This window comes from Gopherus flavomarginatus, chromosome 5 (assembly GCF_025201925.1).
Source record: "Gopherus flavomarginatus isolate rGopFla2 chromosome 5, rGopFla2.mat.asm, whole genome shotgun sequence".
NCBI lineage: Eukaryota > Metazoa > Chordata > Testudines > Testudinidae > Gopherus > Gopherus flavomarginatus.
The window spans coordinates 129,339,255-129,359,962 of NC_066621.1; the positions used below are offsets into that span (position 1 = coordinate 129,339,255).

A 20,708-nucleotide genomic window follows, 5' to 3' on the forward strand; every position below is an offset into this window, starting at 1 on the left:
GTCTATAAGCCTACAGGGAGGCTGCACAATTATATTTTTGACTGAATTGAAATGCAAGTTGTAAGAACTGTGATCACTGTGTACATCCTAATCAACTGGTACAAAGCAAGGATTTCTCTGGGGTGAAGGAAACCTAAAGGAAGGGTTCCCAGATAGTGCTGCACCATTTACTCCAACACACCATTCAGAATCAATTACTAGGGGCAGGTCCCAAAGCAGAGCATAAAGAGGCAGACAAAAACAAGAAAGGAGTGAAATTAACTACTTATATCCACCCTCAAATATTAGATATAGGAGGCAGACAATGTGATCATGACACGCGAGTGCCAATGGAGTATTGTTGAAGTGTTGTAGCCTTTTGTAGTGGTTGCTCAAATGGTTCTGCTCGTTTGCTAATGAGAAATCCCAGAGGGTAGCACAGGGGTTTATTTGCCCTGAGGCCTCCACTCTGCAGCATTCTATTTCACCTCCTGATTTGTTCATCAAGGGCGGTGGGAAAGGGAGTGAGAAAGCACAGTGGTGTCTCCTCTGTGCTGAGTATACCTAGCTTTACAGTGACACCTCTCCTGACCCTGCTGGCATGGTGGAACAATTTCCCTAATGTCTAAAGGAGACAGGCATGGATGAGGGGGTTGAGTGCTCCTTCCAAGCCATGGCTGCCCATTTCTCAGATAACACTAGTCCCATACTGCCACCCTGATATAAGGTAGGTTATGGCCACTTTGCACTGTAATAAGTTGTTCTCAGGTTGATTTTCTGCAACTGGGATCCTCTGTCAAGGTTTACGTTTGCATAAACTGGGGTAGACTATATAGGAATCTGGCTCAGTGAAGTGGAAATGACCAGTGTCTTGACTTAGCACAGCTTTGTGTGACAATGGTATGCAACCATTGCTGGAGGTGGGACAGCAGATTTTCACTCCCAAAGCATGCTCTTGCTGGGGCAGGTATATCTGTTGTGATTCACGGAAGAACTCTGTTATAAGAAGTGTCAAAAAAGTAGCCAAACAGAGGATAGAGGAGTACATTAAAAAGTATCAGAGGAGTAGCCATGTTAGTCTGGATCTGTAAAAGCAGCAAAGAATCCTGTGGCACCTTATAGACTAACAGACGTTTTAGAGCATGTATCCGACGAATTGGGTATTCACTCACGAAAGCTCATGTTCCAAAACGTCTGTTAGTCTACAAGGTGCCACAGGATTCTTTGCTGCTTTTACATTAAAAAAGTACAGCGAACAAATAGACTTCTACTGCATTCATCCAACCAGGCATTGGCAATTCTCATTTCAAGAGAGATGAAAGCAGACCAAGGATAGTTACTTTGCAGCCACAGCAAACAGTAAAAACAAAACAAATGAAAGAGAGCAGCACCAAATGTATTGACTCTGGCCAAGTTATTTCTCTTTCAGGCTCATCCCTCTCCCTCAGGGGTCACATTACAGCCTGTTCCAAATTCCAGCCCAGTGAGCTGCCTCACAGAGGAGTACCTGTCTGCCAGACAAAAAGTTGCTCTTTACTATTCATCACCGGGGGCAGTAATGGAGTTGAATTAACCTTGTTTATTTCAGCTACAGGACATTTTAAATACTGAGTGTTCAGCGTCCACATGGTGAATGGAAGATCCTGAATGTGGGGGATAGTTTCTCACGTAAACCTGAGGTATTAGGGGTTAGATTAGATGACCATTGCAGTCTCTTCTAACCCTATGATTCTATAATTATTTTCTCTTCTGTGAAAACATTTATGGATTTTTTAAAAAAAAAATTTTTTTACAACCCCCTTTCTTTATACCTCATCCTTTGCCTTTGGATCTTGGCTCTAGTTGAGACTTTCATGTCCGGCTTCAAGCATTATTTTTGAAAGACAGCCCATGTCAATCCCAGAGTTTGACCAAACCAGCTCTGTGTCAATATCCTGACAGAGGTCATCGAGGCCTTGTCTGTATGGAGCCTTTCAGAAACTCTCTTATCACTGCCCTCGTGCTTCTGCAGCTTGACTGACACTAGTATAGATTTGCTACCAGCAGCTTTACACCACGTGTCCAACTCTGAGCAGGGTTAGATAATCAAGAGGTAAATCAGTCAATGGCTAGTCTTCATTAGTATCCCCACCATTGGTGTAGCACTGGTGACAGTCCAACGGTGGGAAGATTTCACTCTAGGTGCAGACCAAGTGCATCCCAGTACTGATTCAGCCTACACTGATCAAGGACTTGAATGGCCGTATTCCTCTACACTCCTGTTCTGATAACATTACTTGGCTTCCACTTGCTGCTGCTGTGTTTGTACCGATACTATGAGTGGATATTTGTGACTGAGAACATTTTTAAAATGCACAGCCATGATGAGAAACATATGTAGAAACAGCCCACAAGCAGGATTACCAACCAGCATTGTTAAGTTGATAATGCAAGTCCCTGCAGCATGTAACCTTGCCTGGCAGGACCTATTTTCTCCAGTGAGAAGAGTTATTTCAATATCTGTGATGGACTACAGGTTTCTACACAGCAAGCCATACAGAACTGTGTAATCTCTAGCAGTGGTGGCTAGTTATTATGATTCCTTAGTAATAAGTAGTATCCAAAGTACTCCAAAAATGCAGAAGATGGAGCCAGTTCCTCTCAGCACAAGCTAGCCAAACACACGACAGCATAAAGAAAATGTTGTTTTTAATAGACGCCCTGTAACACGTCAACTACTCCTTTCCCTGCCAAGTCAAACCCACAGCTTCTGTGTATGGTTAAGCTTTGGCAGACTATTTCACTGAACTTAGATACAGAGGTGAAAGTAAGTCCGATTCGGTACGGCATACTGGCAAGAGCCAGTACGCCATGCTGGACCGCACCGGCTTCCACGGCGGGGATTGAAAGGGCTCAGAGCTCCCCGCAGCTGCGGGCAGCCCAGAGCACTTTGAATCCCAGCCACGGCTCTGGTGGCTGGGCTGGGGCCAGGATTTAAAGGGCTCAGGGCTTCCCTCAGCGGCAGGAGCTCTGGGCCCTTTAAATCCCTGCTCCAGCTCCGAAAAGCTCCGGGTTCCTCCCAGCCGCTGGAGCCACGGGCCCTTTAATTTTCTCCTGAGGGCTCCCAGCCACCTCTTCAGCTGGGAGCCCCTGGTTGATTCAAAGGCTCTGGGTCTCCGAGCCACAGCTAGTGCTCCAGGGCCTTTAAATCTTGAGAGGCCATGCCTTTTCAGGATGAGGCCACGGCCCCCTCAGGACTCCAGAAGTACCGGTAAGTCCTGTAAGTTACTTTCACCCCTGCTTAGATACAATCTATGTGGTGGGACTAGGATCTATATTCATGATCATCATTTGAGAAAAAAATTATTGTCTTGTAGCCTGGAACAAAAAAACCTTGTTCAGACACATTATAGAGTAGACAATTACTTCATGCCTACTGGTCATGCTGAGGAGCACTTACAAATTTTGGGTGCACTTCCTGGGTGGTGCATCCTAGTTGAAGGTGAAAGTGAGAAATTTCCTGTCATCAGTTAAATATCTCCTGAGTAGCAGAAGAAAACAGATGACTTTGCTGCCTGCTATTTTGCTAACTTCCTCCCTGGACTGCTCTCACGCAGTTGTGCCCCATGTTGTACACAGATTAAAAAAAATGTAACATGCATATTTTTTTCTGACAGCTGAACAAAGATACAGGCTGGCCTTACACAAATCACCTTGACTAATATCTTCCTAACTTGACCTGAGATGAGATGAGATTATGGAGAAGCGCATCGTACTCTTAAAACTGCCTAAATCAATCTGTTCTGAGTACACAAAAGGTCACCTTCTGTTTCCATGCCAGCATTTTTCACTGGTAGTTACGTCCCAGCAATAGTTGGGGCAAGAGAGTTTGAAACGTTATCACTGGCATAGGCAATGATGATCAGAGCGCTTATCAGTGACAACGTATTTTTCAGCAAACTACTGACTCCTCAGGCTGCAACCATTTAAGCTAAGGCAAGGCTCACATCAGTGGGAACCATTAATCAGTCTGTGAAAGACACAGCAAGCAGGGATGGTGCCTGTGTGATCATTTATAGCTCATTTAGCTGACAGTCAGGCAGCTGTCCTGTCATACACCTCTAATGGATATTTTCATCACAGCACGTTTATTTCTGTACCCTATCAAATCCTGCTGCACACTGTGTGGCCAGATCCTTCAAGTTTAGGAAAGAAAAGTTTCTATTAATCCACGTCCTAGGACAGTGTCAACTTAATCTGAGCCTCCAGTTCAGCTTTTATATAATAATTAAATGTGAATACAGATATGTTGGGAAAATAATCAAAACATTAAAATTAAAATTCTTTGGTGTTTTTTCTTTAGAGCAGGGAGTGGGAAAAACACATTCTTGAGCATTAGATCAATACACGATCACCAGAAAGTGAAAACGACTCAACTAAAAGTGAAACAGATCAGTCTAATTTCATTGTGCAAACTGAAGCACCAAGATGGCATAGATGGTGAAAAGTAGAAGCAAAACAAAATATATAAAAAACATAATTTACATCTATCCCAACAGGGCCTCTGAGGGTATGTCTACACAGCAAAGAAAAACCTGCGGCTGGCCCATGCCAGCTGACTCGGGCTCACTGGTCATGGGGCTGTTTCACTGCTGTGTACACGTCTGGGCTAGAGACAGGGTACAGGCTATAGGATCCTGTGGGGTGGGAGGATCTCAGAGCCCAGGCTCCAGCTTGAGCCTGAATGTTTACTCTGCAATTACAGTCCCACAGCATGAGTTCTGTGACCTCCTGACAGGGGCCAGCCACAGGTGTTTAACTGCAGGGCAGACATAGCTTCTATGACAGTGGTTTTCAACCTATTTTCATATATGGATCCCTAAAAAAATTTCAAATGGAGGTGTGGATTCCTTTGGAAATATTAGGTATTAGTCTGCAGACCCCTAGGGGTCTGCGGGCCACAGGTTGAAAACCACTGCTCTAAGACAACCTCTTTTATCACAATAATCCGTATCTTTCCTCCATACAATTCTCAGTGATTCATATTGTTTCACAGTTCTCAAGATACGCATCATTCTCACTTTGCTATTTAATTAGCTGATTTAGAGGTTTTACCCTGTGACTCTACCATCACAAAACAGGACCAGGGAAATCTTTTAAGGGTCTACATTTTAAAGGCATTAAGGGTAAAATTTTCAAAAGTGCCTAAATGATCAAGGATCCTAAGTGTCTAAGCACTTAGGATCCTACATTTCATTGAAAGGTACCTGCTTGGTAATTCCCAAATTTACCCTCTTGCAACACCTACTCCTTTGCAGGCGATTATGTTTCCAATCTTAACCCCTTGATGAAAGTAAGAATAGGAAGGAAGGCCTCCAGAAGCAATGACTTACTCTAATGAAATGCTAGTTATGTATACTCTCAGAGAACAAAAAGGAAAATAGAAATCTGCAATATGAGTACTTAGCACACACTAGATATGCAATTGCCTTGGGTATTGCTGAACTGTAATTCCCTTATTAGTGACTATTCAGCACATTGTAATGCATTTTAAAAATTCATACCTTTCCCCAAGAGCTTTGTGCTCCAGTTCCAGATTTTTGTGCAATGTTTTCAGGTAGCTGTGCTGCTTTATTAGCATTTCATATTCTGTGGACTGTCGCTCATGCAGTGAGGCAAAGTGTTCGTGGTCCTGCAGCAGTGACTCGTATTCAGCTTTTAGCTGATCTTTCTGTTTCAGTAGATTTTCATTCTCATTTTCCTTAGCTGTCTGCTGGTTTTGGAGTAAAGTATTCTGGGCCATCAGTGAAGTGCTCTGGGAGCTCAGGGTTGAATTTTCTACCTAAAGTTTCTCAAATAAAAAGTAATTATATTTATATACAAATGTTGGTACACACCAAGGACATGCTATGCAGTATACACTCAGACGTAGGTAAACATACACAAAAGATGCTTATACAGTTACTGAGAACATGAAGAAATTTGGAAAGGACACTTGAGCAACTTTTTAGTATTACTGGTAATGTACAGGATAAGAAGTCATGACATACGTGAGACCAATGTTTGTCCTGTAACAAGATAATCTCAAAGCTGGTACAGCAATATTAAGACTAGATTTGTGAAAGGTAAGTAACCTGGAACATTTGGGTCCCATGTATAACTGACAAGAGTCTACAAGAACTGAAATTGCTCCATGTTTGTATACAACTGAATGGAAGCTTGTTAATTTCATCTAACGCAAGTGGGGGTGAAATTCTCCACTGTGCAGGGGGCCAGTATGAAATCTATATTTCAATTCAGATCACTTTTGGTAGTTACCTGGTGCATTGGGTTTGTGGTGACCATGTGGTTATGAGTATGTCTAAGTGAATCTAAAGTGGTGTTGAAAAGGTGGAAGAAAGTAAAGTTGAAGTAGAGGGCAGAGTAGGGCTAGTTAAGGAAGTTTCCATTGCAACTGCTTTGATAGAAAATTGGGTTTTCAATTAAATGAAATCGTTCTTCAAAGGTTTCTGGTTTTCATGGAAAATTCTTATTTTTCATCAAGAAATCAAATGACTGAAAGCTGAAATACATTGATTTGGATATGCCACCTCATTCTCACTTCCCCAGGGAAAGTTCTTTCTGGGACACAATAGGAAAAGAAAAAAAGAACTAACACAAAGAAGGAATATATATATAACAGGCTAGCTGGAATAGTAAATCTGGATAACGACCGTATATACTCGTTCATTAGCCTGTTTGTTTATAAGCTGACCCCCAAAAATGGATAGGTAAAAATAGCAAAAAGTGTATGACCCTTTAATAAGCCGACCCTAGATTTCAGGGGTTGGAAAACTTTGGCTTCTGGCCCATCAGGGTAAGCCGCTGGCGGGTCGGGACGTTTTGTTTACTTAGAGCGTCTGCAGGCGTGGAGCCCCTCAGTTCCCTGTGGCCGCGCTTCATCGTTCCCAGCCAATGGGAACTGTGGGAAGTTCCCGTTGGCTGGGAATGGTGAACTGCGGCCACAGGGAGCTGAGGAGCCTGCAGACGCTCCAGGTAAACAAAACTACAATGTATTAGATCAGGGATCGGCAATCTTTGGCACGTGGCTCGCCAGGGTAAGCACCCTGGTGGGCCGGGCCAGTTTGTTTACCTGCTGCATCCGCAGGTTCAGCCAATCGCGGCTCCCACTGGCCGCGGTTTGCCGCTTCAGGCCAATGGGGCGGCAGGAAGTGGTGCAGGCCGAGGGATTTGCTGGCCGCCACTTCCTGTCGCCCCCATTGGCCTGGAGTGGCGAACCACGGCCAGCGTGAGCTGCGATTGGAAGAACCTGCGGACGTGGCAGGTAAACAAACTGGCCCATCTCATCAGGGTGCTTACCCTGGTGGGCTGCGTGTCAAAGGTTGCCAGTCCCTGTATTAGATATTCAATTCAATGATTCCATAGAGTTTAAAATCTTCTAATGTTGGTGTAGATCCGTTTATAAGCGAACCCTGGCTCTTTGATGCGTCATCTTTTTACCAAAAATATTCGGCTTATGAACGAGTATATACTGTAATTACTTCTTCCCAAGTACTATAAATAGCAATTTCTTAATAGTGATGAGCCAAGGCTGAAATTTTGGATCCAAACCCTTTTTAATTTGAAGGAAATTCAGATCTGAATCTCAATTCCCTTGCTTCAGCACCATCTGATTATTGTCAACACTGAAATCTTCCTTCTCAGCTTCCATCCTCTCTACACAACTAAAATCAAATTCAAAGTTTCCTGAGACATTGGCATTTGGTTCTTCTGACCTGGAGCTTGGCTGTTTGGGTCTGCAGAGCAGTGTTGTGCTCCTGAAGGAAGCTATTTTGCTTCTGTAGTGTCAGGATCTGGTTGTTGAAAGAGACATTCTGCATTTCCAAATGCTTCAGCTGTTCTTTCAGCAGCTGCTTCTCAGCATGGAGAGCTGCATTCTAACAGAGAAATAGAATGGAAGTGTTGGGGAAGAAAAAAATTAAACAGCTGTTCTGATTATTTAGAGCCCTATCAAAGGTGAGAACAAACTTCTGATACCCCTTAAGCCATGAAGTTTTAGTAGCAAATACTTCACAGCATTAAATCAAAGGTCGGATAGATGTTATGGTGCAAGATTCATCCCTGGACAGAGGCCAGCACAAGACCCATGTGTCACGCAAGTCCCACATAGTCCCTATGGTGAGGGTTTACGTGGTACATAGGCCTGGTGTTGGTTCACTGCACATGGGTAAATTTCCCCTGCAATGATAAAATTATTCCATGCTGTAGTACTTGTATGATCCATTACCATAGTATCTGAGCTCTTGACAATCTTTAATGTATTTATCCACATAACACCCCTGTGAGGCTATCAGCCCCATTTCGCAAATGGGGAACTGAGGCATGGACTTCCCAAAGGTCCCCCAGAAGCCTGTGGTGGAGCAGGGAATCAAACCCCTGAGTCCCAGGCTAGCACTCTGACCATTGATCCTCTCTGAATACACAGAACTCGGGGTTCCTTCCTACTTTAAAAAATGACACAAACATCCCCAAATGCCTTATACCCGCATCCTGAAGGAGAAGACTTACATTCCTTTCCAGCTCTATAGCCCTGTCTTTCACTTTCAACAGCTCCATTGTTGTTTCTCGGTGTCCTGTTTCCCATTTCTCTTTCATCTGGTGGTTGGAAACGAGTTTTTCTGCAGGAGATTTTAATGAGTTCTTCATACATTGCCCATCTTCTTGACTTTGCTTAAGAACTTCAAAGTCCTTCTTTATCTGTGAAGTAGACAAGAAATATGCTTGTAAAACTGGCTTTTTGGAAAGTAATTGCAGCACACTCAAATAAATAAAACAATAATAATAATTAGGTCTTATGCAGAATTTTTTCTCATGATTTCAAGATAGTTTATAAAAGATGGGGAGGTGTAGAATCATTATTCACATTTTATGGCTAGGGAAAGTGAGACACAGAGGTGAAATTATAAATCAGGAAAAGAATGCACATCCCTCACTCCCAGTCAGGTGCCTCTCCACTTGAACTCCCCGCCTCCTAATAAATAAAAATAATATAAACGTGATACCCGGTGTGGGGATTTTTAAAAGCATTCAACATTGGCAGAACTCTGCTCTCATTGAGGATTATTATTTTTACTTGTATTACTGTAGCACCTAAGAGCCCCTAGTCATGACTAGGAACCCACTGAGCTACGTGCTGAACAAACACAGAACAAAAAGGTGGTATCTGCCCCAAAGAGCTTACAATCTAAACATAAGACAAGAGACAACAGATGGTGGTAAAACTCCATGACTTCTAAAGGAAACAGGACTAAGCCAAAACCTGAGCACTCTTGAAAACCTCATCCCGGACTCCAAAAACCCAATAATGCCGGTATTATTATTATTATTGGCTAGGATATGATAGAAGAAGGCATTTAAGTCAAGTAGGGTTTTTTTTGGCTATCTGTTCCTCTGGAGTAAAAATGCATGTGCCGTACCAACCTACAGAATAGCTAAACCTAACACCTTAAAATGGAGTTTCCTCTTACCGTATTTAGCTCATTCTGCAACTGCTGATTCAAGTTAAGAGACTCTTCCACTTGAGCTTCTAACAATACAATCTTTTCTTCTTTAATGGCTAGTGTTGTCTTTAATGCAGAGTCAGTTTTGCTTTCCAGAATCTTATATTTGCTGAAAGACAATGAGAATAACATTCCAACATTTGTCACTGGAAAACATGCACCCATCTAGCTTGCAGACATTTCTCTCCCACATCACATATCTCATAATTACATGTATTTACTCTCATATACACCTGGTTTCCATCACTACTCTATATTTTTGCATTTGGACAAAAGTAAATTGAAAGATTACTAAGGAGGAAAAAAATTACTTATGGGAAAGTCCAACAGATTTTAATGGGATAAAATCAATTCAGTTCTATGGAAGAAACAAAAACTACAGAATTCAATATAGAATAACACTTCTAATTTTTTTCCTAAGCACACTGTAGAATTTAATAGAAAATTATATCCCTGCTGTGGATTTCTATAGTTTGGGGGGAAACCCAACCCAACAAAATTCTGCATTAAGGATATAATCATCCATTAAATTCTATAGGACAGTTCAAAAAAGCCTATAGAAAGAAGATCTTTTTTGTTAAATTCTATAGGACTTGCCCATCAGGGATGTCCATGGCATACCTTTATAGGGGGACACAAAACAGCTGTAATCCAAATGTACTGCAGTATGAAGACATGTAATGATTTTACAAAGTTAATGTCACCAGTACAGGACATTGAACTAGAATTCACTTCTCCTTCAAGTAGATACAGAACACCCATCTGTGGTAGCCAGCCTGCATGATTTCCATTAATACTTGTTATAGTGGCTTTGCTATTGTTAGAAAACAAAATCTAAGACAAATGGTTTCATGTAGTCTCTCTTGTCTAGGACATGAAACCATGATTTCAATGGGAGTGGGTGGAAGTGGGAGGGGTACAAAATGTGAAAATGAAAAAAGCAAAAGGATGTGGTTAGCAGGTTTAAGGAGTTATGGAGTTACACTGTTAAAGGAACTCAGTTTCCTCACTTGTCATTGCCATTATCATCCTGCAGCAGCAGCTCTTTGTTCAATCCAATCTTCTCCAGCTCTTGGCTGAGTTTGTCCATTTCACTAGACAACTGTTGGCTCTTTAACTTTTCAAGGACCAAATCCTGTAACAACACTAACATCATTAACCATCATACAGAAGACAGCGATAATTACACAGTACCAGTGATTTTAAAAACCCTGAGGTATGATAAGGGCATTGGGTGAAATCTTGGCCCCATTAAAGTCAAAGGGAGTTTTCCCATTGATTTCAATGGGGTCAGGATCTCACTCATTGTTTTTTGGGGCCTGTTTCTTCTCTCAGACCGGTGTAAATTACGAGCAGCTGCACTGTACATCACTGTGAGAGGAGAATCAGCTGCTTTGTTTTTAAACAGCAATCTATTTTCATTCTCTATTTGTAGTTTTCTCAAATAAAATAGAAGGATTTTTCCTTCAGATTTTGGCCTTTCCTAATTTGTTTTTAATTCTTTATGCTTTCATTAGCACAGGTTTGTTAGTGAATTGATATTAGGCCAGCAGAGGGAGCTAACAGTCTTCTGAATCCAACCAAAAGAAGAAGACAAAAAAAGTTTTAGAATTACATGTAAAAGTAATTTTTTAAAAAATCTTCTGAATAGCACAAAAATTAACTAATGAAAACCAAATACCTATACAGTGGTGGGACTTCAATTTGCCAATTTCCTGTGAAAATTAAATAAGATTTTCAGTTTACTAACCTCTGCATTTACAGTATTGAAGGTATTTCCTAAACCTAGGGCTAGTCCACACGTAGAAATTTACCAGTATAATTATAGCAGTATAACTCCCAGTGCGGACACTCTTATTCTCTTATTCAAGTGCCTTTTTCTGGTTTAGGCTATGTTGCTTTCAAAGCAATATTAATTATGCCAGAATAAACAAGTGTCCACCCAGGGAGTTATACTAGTATAAATATAGTGGCATAATTATACCAATATAATTATGCAAGTAAATTTCCCTGTGTAGATGAGCTCTGTGTATGTAAAAGGAAATACTGACACGTAAGGTAATCTTCTTGGTTTCATTGTCAGACTCCATGTCCAAAAGCAACAAATGATTTTGGGTGCCCAACTGCAGACACCTTTAAAGGGTCCTGAGTTTCCTAAGCACCCAGAACGCTTTTGAAAATTTAGGCATATTATACATCCCCCATTAAACAACGGGTGAAATCCTGGTCTCACTGAAGTCAATGGAGTTTTGTCATTGACTTCCATGGAGCCAGGATTTCACCCAGTATTTCAGTAATTCAAATAAGCTATTGGAAAAACAGTATTATAAATAACACGTGTCAAATTTAAGCTTGCACACAGGACCCAGAGCTACTTAAATGGTTCTGCATGACCTCTGAGATGATTATATTCCAATAGGATATAGATTATGGGTGTGAAAGCCTATTTTGACATTGAAGGTGCAGATTCCTTTAACTGTTTATGCATGTTCTTCCTACTGACAATATGACTGCCATAAATTTTCTTTTATATCTATGTAGTTTTAAAATTTAAATTTAAAAACCAGAGGACACTGTCAGTTGATGTAAGGATTTAAGATAGGGTAAAATATTGGGCAAAATTCCTGAACTTAAATCTATCTCAGGGCTTTATGTGAAGGCTTGGTCTCCACTACCAACATATGTCTATATAACTATGTTGCCTAGGGGTATGGAAAATCCACACCCCAAGTGACAGTTATATAGACCTAACTCCCAGTGCAAACAGTGCTATGTTGATGGGAGGGCATCTCCTGTGGAGATAGCTACCGCCTCTCGGGAAGGTGGAGTGCCTATGCCTATGGGAGAAGCTCTCCTGTTGGCGTAGGTAGCGTCTTCACTAAGTGCTAAGGCAGGGGTCAGCAACCTTTCAGAATGCTGAGTCTTCATTTAGTCACTCTGATTTAAGGTTTCGCGTGCCAGTAATACATTTTAACGTTTTTAGAAGATCTCTTTCTATAAGTCTATAATATATAACTAAACTATTGTTGTATGTAAGGTAAATAAGGTTTTTAAAATGTTTAAGAAGCTTCATTTAAAATTAAATTAAAATGCAGAACCCCCCGGACCGGTGGCGAGGACCTGGGCAGTGTGAGTGCCACTGAAAATCAGATTGCGTGCCGCCTTTGGCACACGTGCCGTAAGTTGCCTATCCCTGTGCTAAGATGCTGTAATTGTAGACAAGCACTAAGACTACTTCCTCACCGAGATCCTTTCTTAAACCATCCTTGGGAGGAGAGGGGCAGACAACTGATTACAACCTTTTCCCCAAGAAACATTTTCTGAAACTAAAGAAAGTGGATGTTGAACAGCAGCTAGATTGAATTAACAAATGTGTGATTTTTTTAATTAAAAAATTCAAATGTTATCTCCCCAAAGAAATTTAGCTCCATTTGTACATATGAAATCATTTGTTTAGACCACAGAAGACTAAGCAGAAGTATAGATAATAACAGCACTCAGCTTTTCACTTTATCTTGTTTAAAGTAATTCTGAAAAACATTAGCCTAATTTATAAACTAGACATGGGTGGCTTGAAGACTTTTAAAAGAAAACCAACTTTCAACATAATAATAATTATATGCTCTGTGCTTATGCTGTGGCATCCCTTAAAAACTTGGTCATTTAACTAAGTTATCTCAATATCTACAATATTCCCTTACATATCCTTATACTTTCTACAGAAAATTCTTTGAATACTAGAAATACTTCCTTGGACACCAATCCTGCAACCACATCTGAATGTGTCCATTCAAACCCCACTAGTTTTAACAGGGCTCTGCCTGGGCTGAAGGCTCCAGCCATATGGATACAATTGCAGGAACAGGTGCTTATTAACCTTGTGCAACAGGTATGCTTTTAAAGAGCCACTACTGTATAATACATGAGGCACAATAAGTAGTGTTGCCTTGTGCCACAGCAGAAAAGGGTCAGGACTCCAGCATAGTGAATGCAAAGCTAAGCCTGATTATAGAGTTATGGACACAAGACAAACTCTGCAGTTCTAGGATTCCTCTTCCTCGGGCAGCACAACCTGTGATGCCTAGAGTCACAACACAGGGTCTCTCGGTCTCCCTAATTCATGGTCTGGATCAAACTGGCATTGAATGGACCACTGTCTACACCACATACCATAAATTAAATAAATAAAATACACATGATGAAGGCAATATTATTATTTTGATTACCTCTCTCAATGTAGCTAGTGTTCTTTTATCAATGGTAACTTGCTTTATAAGGTCTTTATTGTCTTTTTCAAATTCTTTCATCTTATTAGACGAATCTCTGAATCGAGCCATTTCTTTTTCAAGTGTTCTGTTTTCCTTCTCCACAGCCGCCAGCTTTACTGTGTTATCATCCAAAATAGCATCTTTCAACTCCATCTGCTGCCAAAGCCTTTTTGTTTCCTTTTCCAGCATCTTTTTGTCTTTCTCCAGTTGGGACACTTCTTGCTCCAGCACTTTGTTCTCCTTTTCTAACCTCTCCAGCCGTTTGCTGGAAATCTTCAGCTCTTCGAGTTTTCTCTGGAGGACCTGATTTTCACTTTCCATTCCCTGAAGCTCTTTTTCTAGCTCTTGGTTTTTTTTGCTGCTGTTCTCCAGGATCTGCTGAAGCCTCTGATTCTCAGAGTTCACACTCTGATAGCTCAGCTCCAGCCTTTCCGACTTCTTTCCCAGTATTTTTAACATCTCCACATTTTTTCTTAGCTCCTCTTTCTCCTTCTCCAGCTCTTTATTTTCTTCCTCTATCTGTGCCATTTTTGTGCTGGTGAATCTCATGGTCTCTACCACCCTCCTGAGCTCCAGGTTCTCTTCATCCAGTTGCTTGTTGTCCCTCTGCAGGTCCTCTAGACGGATGGAAACATTCTGTAAGGTATCCAGGGACTTTCTCAACTTCCTGTTCTCCACTTCCAGATTCCCATTTTCCTGCTCTAGAACCTCAACTTTTTCTGTTACAATTGTCATGGCTGCTGCCTTCTTTGTGAGCTGTTCATTCTCCCTCTCTAGCCGATGGAGCTCTTTCTCCATTTCCTCCACTCGTTCTACCTTTTCTTTAACCTGTTCAAAATCTTTATGCAATTGTTTCTTCTCAAACTCCAGCTTGCTGAGTTTGCTACTAGTTTCTATAACTGTTTCATGGAGCATCTTGTTCTCTTTTTCAATGTCTTTTACTCTGGCCTCGCTACTAACCTGAGCCCTCTGTCTCAGGGACAAAACCACTTGGTTGAGGTGGTCACTCTCTTGTTTGAGGTCATTAATCTACATTAAAAATAAAACAAGGAGAGAGTTATCTATAGTAGAGTAGACAGTACCTGAGGTGTTCCTAGTGAGTATGTTTTTTTAGAGCAATGTACCGTCTGGCAATTTACCCTCGAAGCTGTCAGAACTCTGTATTAACAAAACAATGCCCCTTTAACACAACACAAATTCTTCAACCATTAGCCACTGTCATCCTTGATTCAAACCCTCCTCACCAATCCAAACTAAGGAAGAGGCTTCTTGAAGAAAATTTGGTTTTATCTAGCCCTTTTAATACCATACATGAGGTATCTCAAGGTACTAGTGAGTTAAACATTGTGCTTTATTCTTTTCAAATCTTGAACTAAGCAGGTCTAGGCAGAGTCAGTCCATGGATGGGAGATCTCCATGGAACAGCTTGGACTTGATGATTTATGAGCAGCCACTCCTGTCTCTGAGTCAGATTGAACCAATGTCCTAGCACAGTGCTCAGCGGCACTGTTCCCTCTCTTTTCAGGTTCATATTCTCCACTCATCTCTGTGAAAACTGAAAGCACAAGTGCCCTTTTTCTTATAAGATGTAAAATTAATGTGCTAAACACTAGTAGTTGTTAAAGAGTTCATTAAAAAAATATTCTTTGTAAGGGAAGAGAGTTCATCACGATTTCTTGGCCAGATTCCAGCTGAGGTAGTTACGTTGGACCAAATACTCAAATCCTTAGTCAGATTTTTACCTAGTTCTTACTCAGGCAGAACACCTACTGAAATCAAATGGCGTTAGGCCTGAGTAAAGGCCATCTCTACCCTACTTTCTGCTTACCCTAGTTTTCTTCACTTCATGTCCTAAATGTGAAGCGTCCACTTCCTATCATGTCATGAAGAATTCCTTTGTGCTTTTACACAGCAGCTGTGCTTCACCACAGCTGTATTTCAGAGGTGGAGTTTTCCTGGAGTATAAATCTGTAAAGCACTTAAGAATGCTTCGGGATAAAAGGCACTACATATCAATGTAAGGTTTACTTCTATTATTTAACCTCACCTCAGACTTGTCATACAAATCAATTTAATATATTTAAAAGCAAGCACACCATTCTCCAATGACCTGCACGTCTATCCCCATTATTAAATTACTAAGTATGAATGACAGCTTGTAATAGTGATATTGTACTTGAATTGCATCACAGCAGTAAAGGCTGCAGGGTATTTAAAATATCAGTCTTATGAGTGTTGTAGCTTTCTCAGCATTTTTTTACTTAGATCAAGGAAGTCTAAGAAAACTACTATGACAAATAGCTGGTATCAATCCAATCTTCTTCAGCAATATGGGATTTGAATTGTACATCCTAATCTGTCTAGTCAAGGCTTTTTGAAGGGCAGGGAAGAACCAATGTTACAAACAACCTGAAGGTTCCCAAAGAGCAATGGGATGAGCAGCAGACACCATCACATGTAGTTATTTTTGCTCAAAGCCACCTTGACTTGTATTTGAACAAGTGTTCTGCATGCAATAGACTCTGCAGGTTATTACCAAGTCCCGAGCCATTGAGACCCTCTAAATGGCCATGGTGATATGACCACTACTGAGCATAAGCTTTTGGATCACATGTGTGAAATCAGCACCTGTCTGTCTTTGTCAGCTTTTACAGTTTCCATGACACCCTGTAGCTGTTGTTTCTCTTTTATCAGCTCCTCGCTTAAAGTCTCCAAGTCTTGGTTGCTTTGTTTCTCTTTTTCAATCTGATTTTGCAACTTCTCAATCTGCACGGAGAAAGCACCACAAAATACATCAGACAACAAATTGAACCATGACTGTTTTATTCCAGGGCATTTTGAAAAGTAGAGATTAAATAGATGGCCAGGATGCTATCTGTTCCTGAAGGGTTATGTCAAACCAACAAGACTAAGCAAACTAACCCTTCCCTTCTGAAAGCTGCCAACCACTGTTTAACCAACTATACAAATTTAGATCAGAATTTTCAGAAATCTGAAAGTTAGTCAGGGACTAGAGGTGAAACTCTGGCCCTATTTAAGTCAATGGTAAAACTCTCATTGTTTTCAATGAGGCCAGGATTTCACACCTGATACCTCAAGGTTCCCAAAGAGCAATGTGGATGAGCAGCAGACACCATCACATGTAGTTATTTTTGCTCAAACCCACCTTGACTTGCATTTGAACAAGTGTTCTGCATGACACCCAAAATGGAGGCACATGAAATTAGAGAACACTTCTAAAAATGTGGTTGCTAGTTCTTTGATCTCTCCAGTTACATCAATATTTTGTCCTATTGTCTTTAGTAATCCTCACACTCAACATTACAGTGTCCTTTTCTTCCTGCTTGCATTAACTATCGAGCAAATCTGAGGGAACTATGGTTTGGTTTACCGTTGTTTTTTAAATTACCTCTTCCTCCATTAAATCCTCCTCTATCATCACCCCTTTTCTACATTCCCTGTATCTGACACACAGGCCACTTGTGTAGAAGTTCTGAGTCTCCCTCACCATTCATATTTGCTTTGCTGCTGCATTAAAAACAAAAAAACCTTCCCACTCTACAAAAATCCATTGATCATTCTTGGACATGCAGTTTTGTCAGCATCAGGAATCTCAGCATTATAGGTCTCCACACAGCATGTGTGAGGAAGACACATTTTGTTAAAAAAACACCCAATAAACCAATGTAAGATACTTCACAAGCCTTATATCTCTTAGTATCAACAGACCATGTACCACTGACATAGGCAAATGACTGTGCAGTAACTTCTTCTCAAATCTCCTTGAATAGGTGACACAGTCACCAGCAATATGATCAGACTGTGATATTCACTCAACACTCGCAGACTAGGTTAGCTCCCACCACAATCTACCTCCCTGTTCCGAAAGTGATGCATCATTAGCAAAATATTTTAGTTCTGTTTCATGAATCTCAGCTGTTCTTGATCACAACACTTTAAACCCACTGGCATTTTTGCTCAGTCTCATGCCCACACATTCTGCCCTGCCCCTGCACTGGCACTCTCTATTATTGGGTAATCCTATTCATTTAAGGGTGGGGATCAAACCTTTAGGTAACCCAGGCTTGGTAACACTCTCCGACTGCCAAAACAGGAGCAAATTAGACTAATGCTGGGCCCACAAGTGCTGGTACTGATATAGTGCCACAACTTGAGGTATCAAAGAAATATGTATGTGGTAAGTCAAAGTCAACTGCAGCTGTTCAAATGACTTAAGTTGCTGGGCACCAGAGACATTTGTTTGGCACTTTATACCCTCATATCTCAAGTTCTGAGTGTTTTAATTAGAGAACCTAGTTTGAATCACTATCACAAAGGGGCCGTGAGGGAGTGGAGTGGGAATAGGGAGAGATGAATTTTTGCAGACTCTCTCTCTTGCCCAGATAGGGACTCAGAGAAGTGGATTTTGTTCTCTCACCTTGGCAAAAGCATCCAAAGTGCTCCCTGTAGTAAGGGGATGCCAACCCCCTCTCAGTGGCATAGAGGCAGGTACTGTGCTAATTATAATCAGTCAATCTACATCTAGACTACGATCTACAAAACAGCAAATGGGCGCTCTCATTTAGGGCATCCTAATGGTCCAGCACATCTTTAACGGGAAGCTGAGCAAAGAGAGAAGCCCAATATGTTTCAGGGCCAAAGTGTTGTATAAGCTTGTATCAGTACCACAAAAGACATTAGTTACAGCAGCAAAGAAAAAGGCAGGAGTAGGCCCCATAACACGCATAGTGTTATGCAGAGGGGTGAGGAGAACTAAGTCCCTTACATGGGAATTCTTCAGATGCATCAAACTAATAAGCATCTTATTTCCCCACTGGCAGTGGGTTCAGTTAATTGGACATCAGAATGCATGCTGTAGCCAGACAAAACCAAAGCAGGTGGCTGGGGCAGAATGGAACACTCCTTTCCAAAGGCAGAGCTGGGCTGGCACATGAGCTAGAAGTACTAACCGTCGATAAGGGAGTGTAGCAAAAAATGTGATGAGCAGCGCATTCATTACCAGGAATGAAAAGAACACATGGCTTTGTGGGAAGGGGAGATGCAGCAGAATGCTGTGATAGCCAGAAAAGGAGACAAGGCAGAAAAATCAGTCAAGGACCATGAATAGCAGAGGACGTTTCTTTAAAAATATACTGGTCCGAACTCACCATTCATGTAACTTCACTGATTTACAAGGAATTACACAAAGGATGAGTGCAGCCCATTGTTTTTTCCCCTGTAACAGAACAAGCTGAGGAAATACTTGTCACAGGAACCAGGGCCGGCTCTAGCAATTTCGCCGCCCCAAGCACGGCGGCACGCCACGGGGGGCGCTCTGCCGCTAGCCGGACCCGCGGCTCCGGTGGACCTCCCACAGGCGTTTCTGCGGACGGTCCACTGGTCCCGCGGCTCTGATGGAGCTGCCGCAGGCGTGTCTGCGGGAGGTCCACTGGAGCCGCGAGACCAGCGGACCGTCCGCAGCCATGCCTGCGGCAGGTTCACTGGAGCCGTCTGCCGCCTTCCCAGCAACCGGCAGAGAGCCCCCCGCGGCGTGCTGCCCCAAGCATGTGCTTGCCGCGCTGTGGCCTGGAGCCGGCCCTGACAGGAACAGGAAGTGAGACAAGAGCACAATCTGCCAGTGGCAGAATAGCTCCGTGAAGTGCATATACAAGGAAGAGGATGACTATAATTATCTAGGCAAGCACTAAAAAAAATGAGTTGAGAACCGCATGCAGAACATGCATGAACTCTCCAGAGTTGACAGTACTGCCATCAAGCATCACTCAGGAATGCTGTAAGCTGCAGAGTGTAACAGGTCTAGTTCCAGCACACCGTTAGAAACAGCAGAATCAGCTCCCAGATAGCTAGGCCAGCATGAACTTAGTGAGACTTACCTTCTTGCTAAGTTGTTGATTCTCCTTTTCCAGCTCTACAAACTTTAGGCTGCTCTCTTCCGTGGTCAGAGAGAGATCTCTGAGCTCCTGTATAGTGTTTTGCAGGCTCTGATTGTCCTTTTCTAGCTTCAGAATGCGACTCGATGCACACTCGTTTAGCTCAAACACAAAGGACTTTCTAGCTGTTGAAACATAAGAATCAGAATGCAGGAGTTAATACACATTCATAAACATGTTATCATTTCTAGGATCACAAAACATAGATAATTAGGGCCAGACCCCTAGCTCTTCAGCTGATCTTAGGTGATAGAGTGGTCCCTAAGTAAAAACACCTACATTAAAAAATTGGAGCATACTTCCATAAATAATAGTTACACCCCTTCATGAACAGGAAAGTGTCCAAAGACATGATATAGCAAAAGCTGCTTATCTTTATAGTCTCATATCTAAGAGTCGGGTTAGTTACTAAGTTGAATGGTCAACTAGAAACGTTTGGTGTGACACACTTTTGCTGAGATAGAAATTCTTAAAAAATCAATATCTGACACTAGGAAAAACGCCATTTTCAATCATTTATACCATGAAGTTGCAGCTTCAGCACATGGCCAATTAAAACTTGTATATTAACCACTGAAATTGCTCATGTGAATGGGTGCCAGTGCTCTGGGTTACCCAACTGCTTTAACAGGCACACACTGAAGCAGTGTGTGTATTTTAAGGCTGGATACACATGCACTAAGCATCAATCACAGAGAATTCTTTATGAGTATGAGTTTTGCCATTGACTTCAACAAAGCCAGGATTTCACTCCAGGTGTTTAGAGTTCACAAGTTTTATCACATTTCATGTGACATTTCCCAATACCAGCATCTCCACTGCACATTTACCTTTTCCACAGTGCTTGATTTTAGTAACTCAGCACTGGAGTAACTAAAAATCTATTCCTGTTTCAAATGTCACAGATCTACTCTCTACATAAAAATCATATGTTTAACATGCAAGTGACATTAACTCTGTGTTCTAGTATT

General features: G+C 41.6%; 1 protein-coding gene across 2 annotated transcripts in view; it reads right to left on the bottom strand.

Moving 5' to 3' along the window:
• The window catches only part of CCDC88C (coiled-coil domain containing 88C), a 138,338-nt gene that overhangs the window by 21,458 nt on the left and 96,172 nt on the right, over nt 1-20,708 (bottom strand). For both annotated transcript variants that reach the window (XM_050953170.1, XM_050953169.1), the window contains exons 13-20: nt 19,681-19,862; nt 16,415-16,552; nt 13,745-14,815; nt 10,529-10,653; nt 9,486-9,627; nt 8,527-8,715; nt 7,734-7,895; nt 5,523-5,800 (exon numbers count right to left, since the gene is read on the bottom strand). In XM_050953170.1, coding sequence (XP_050809127.1) covers nt 5,523-5,800; nt 7,734-7,895; nt 8,527-8,715; nt 9,486-9,627; nt 10,529-10,653; nt 13,745-14,815; nt 16,415-16,552; nt 19,681-19,862 — 2,287 coding nt within the window. The remainder of the gene's footprint in view (nt 1-5,522; nt 5,801-7,733; nt 7,896-8,526; nt 8,716-9,485; nt 9,628-10,528; nt 10,654-13,744; nt 14,816-16,414; nt 16,553-19,680; nt 19,863-20,708) is intronic.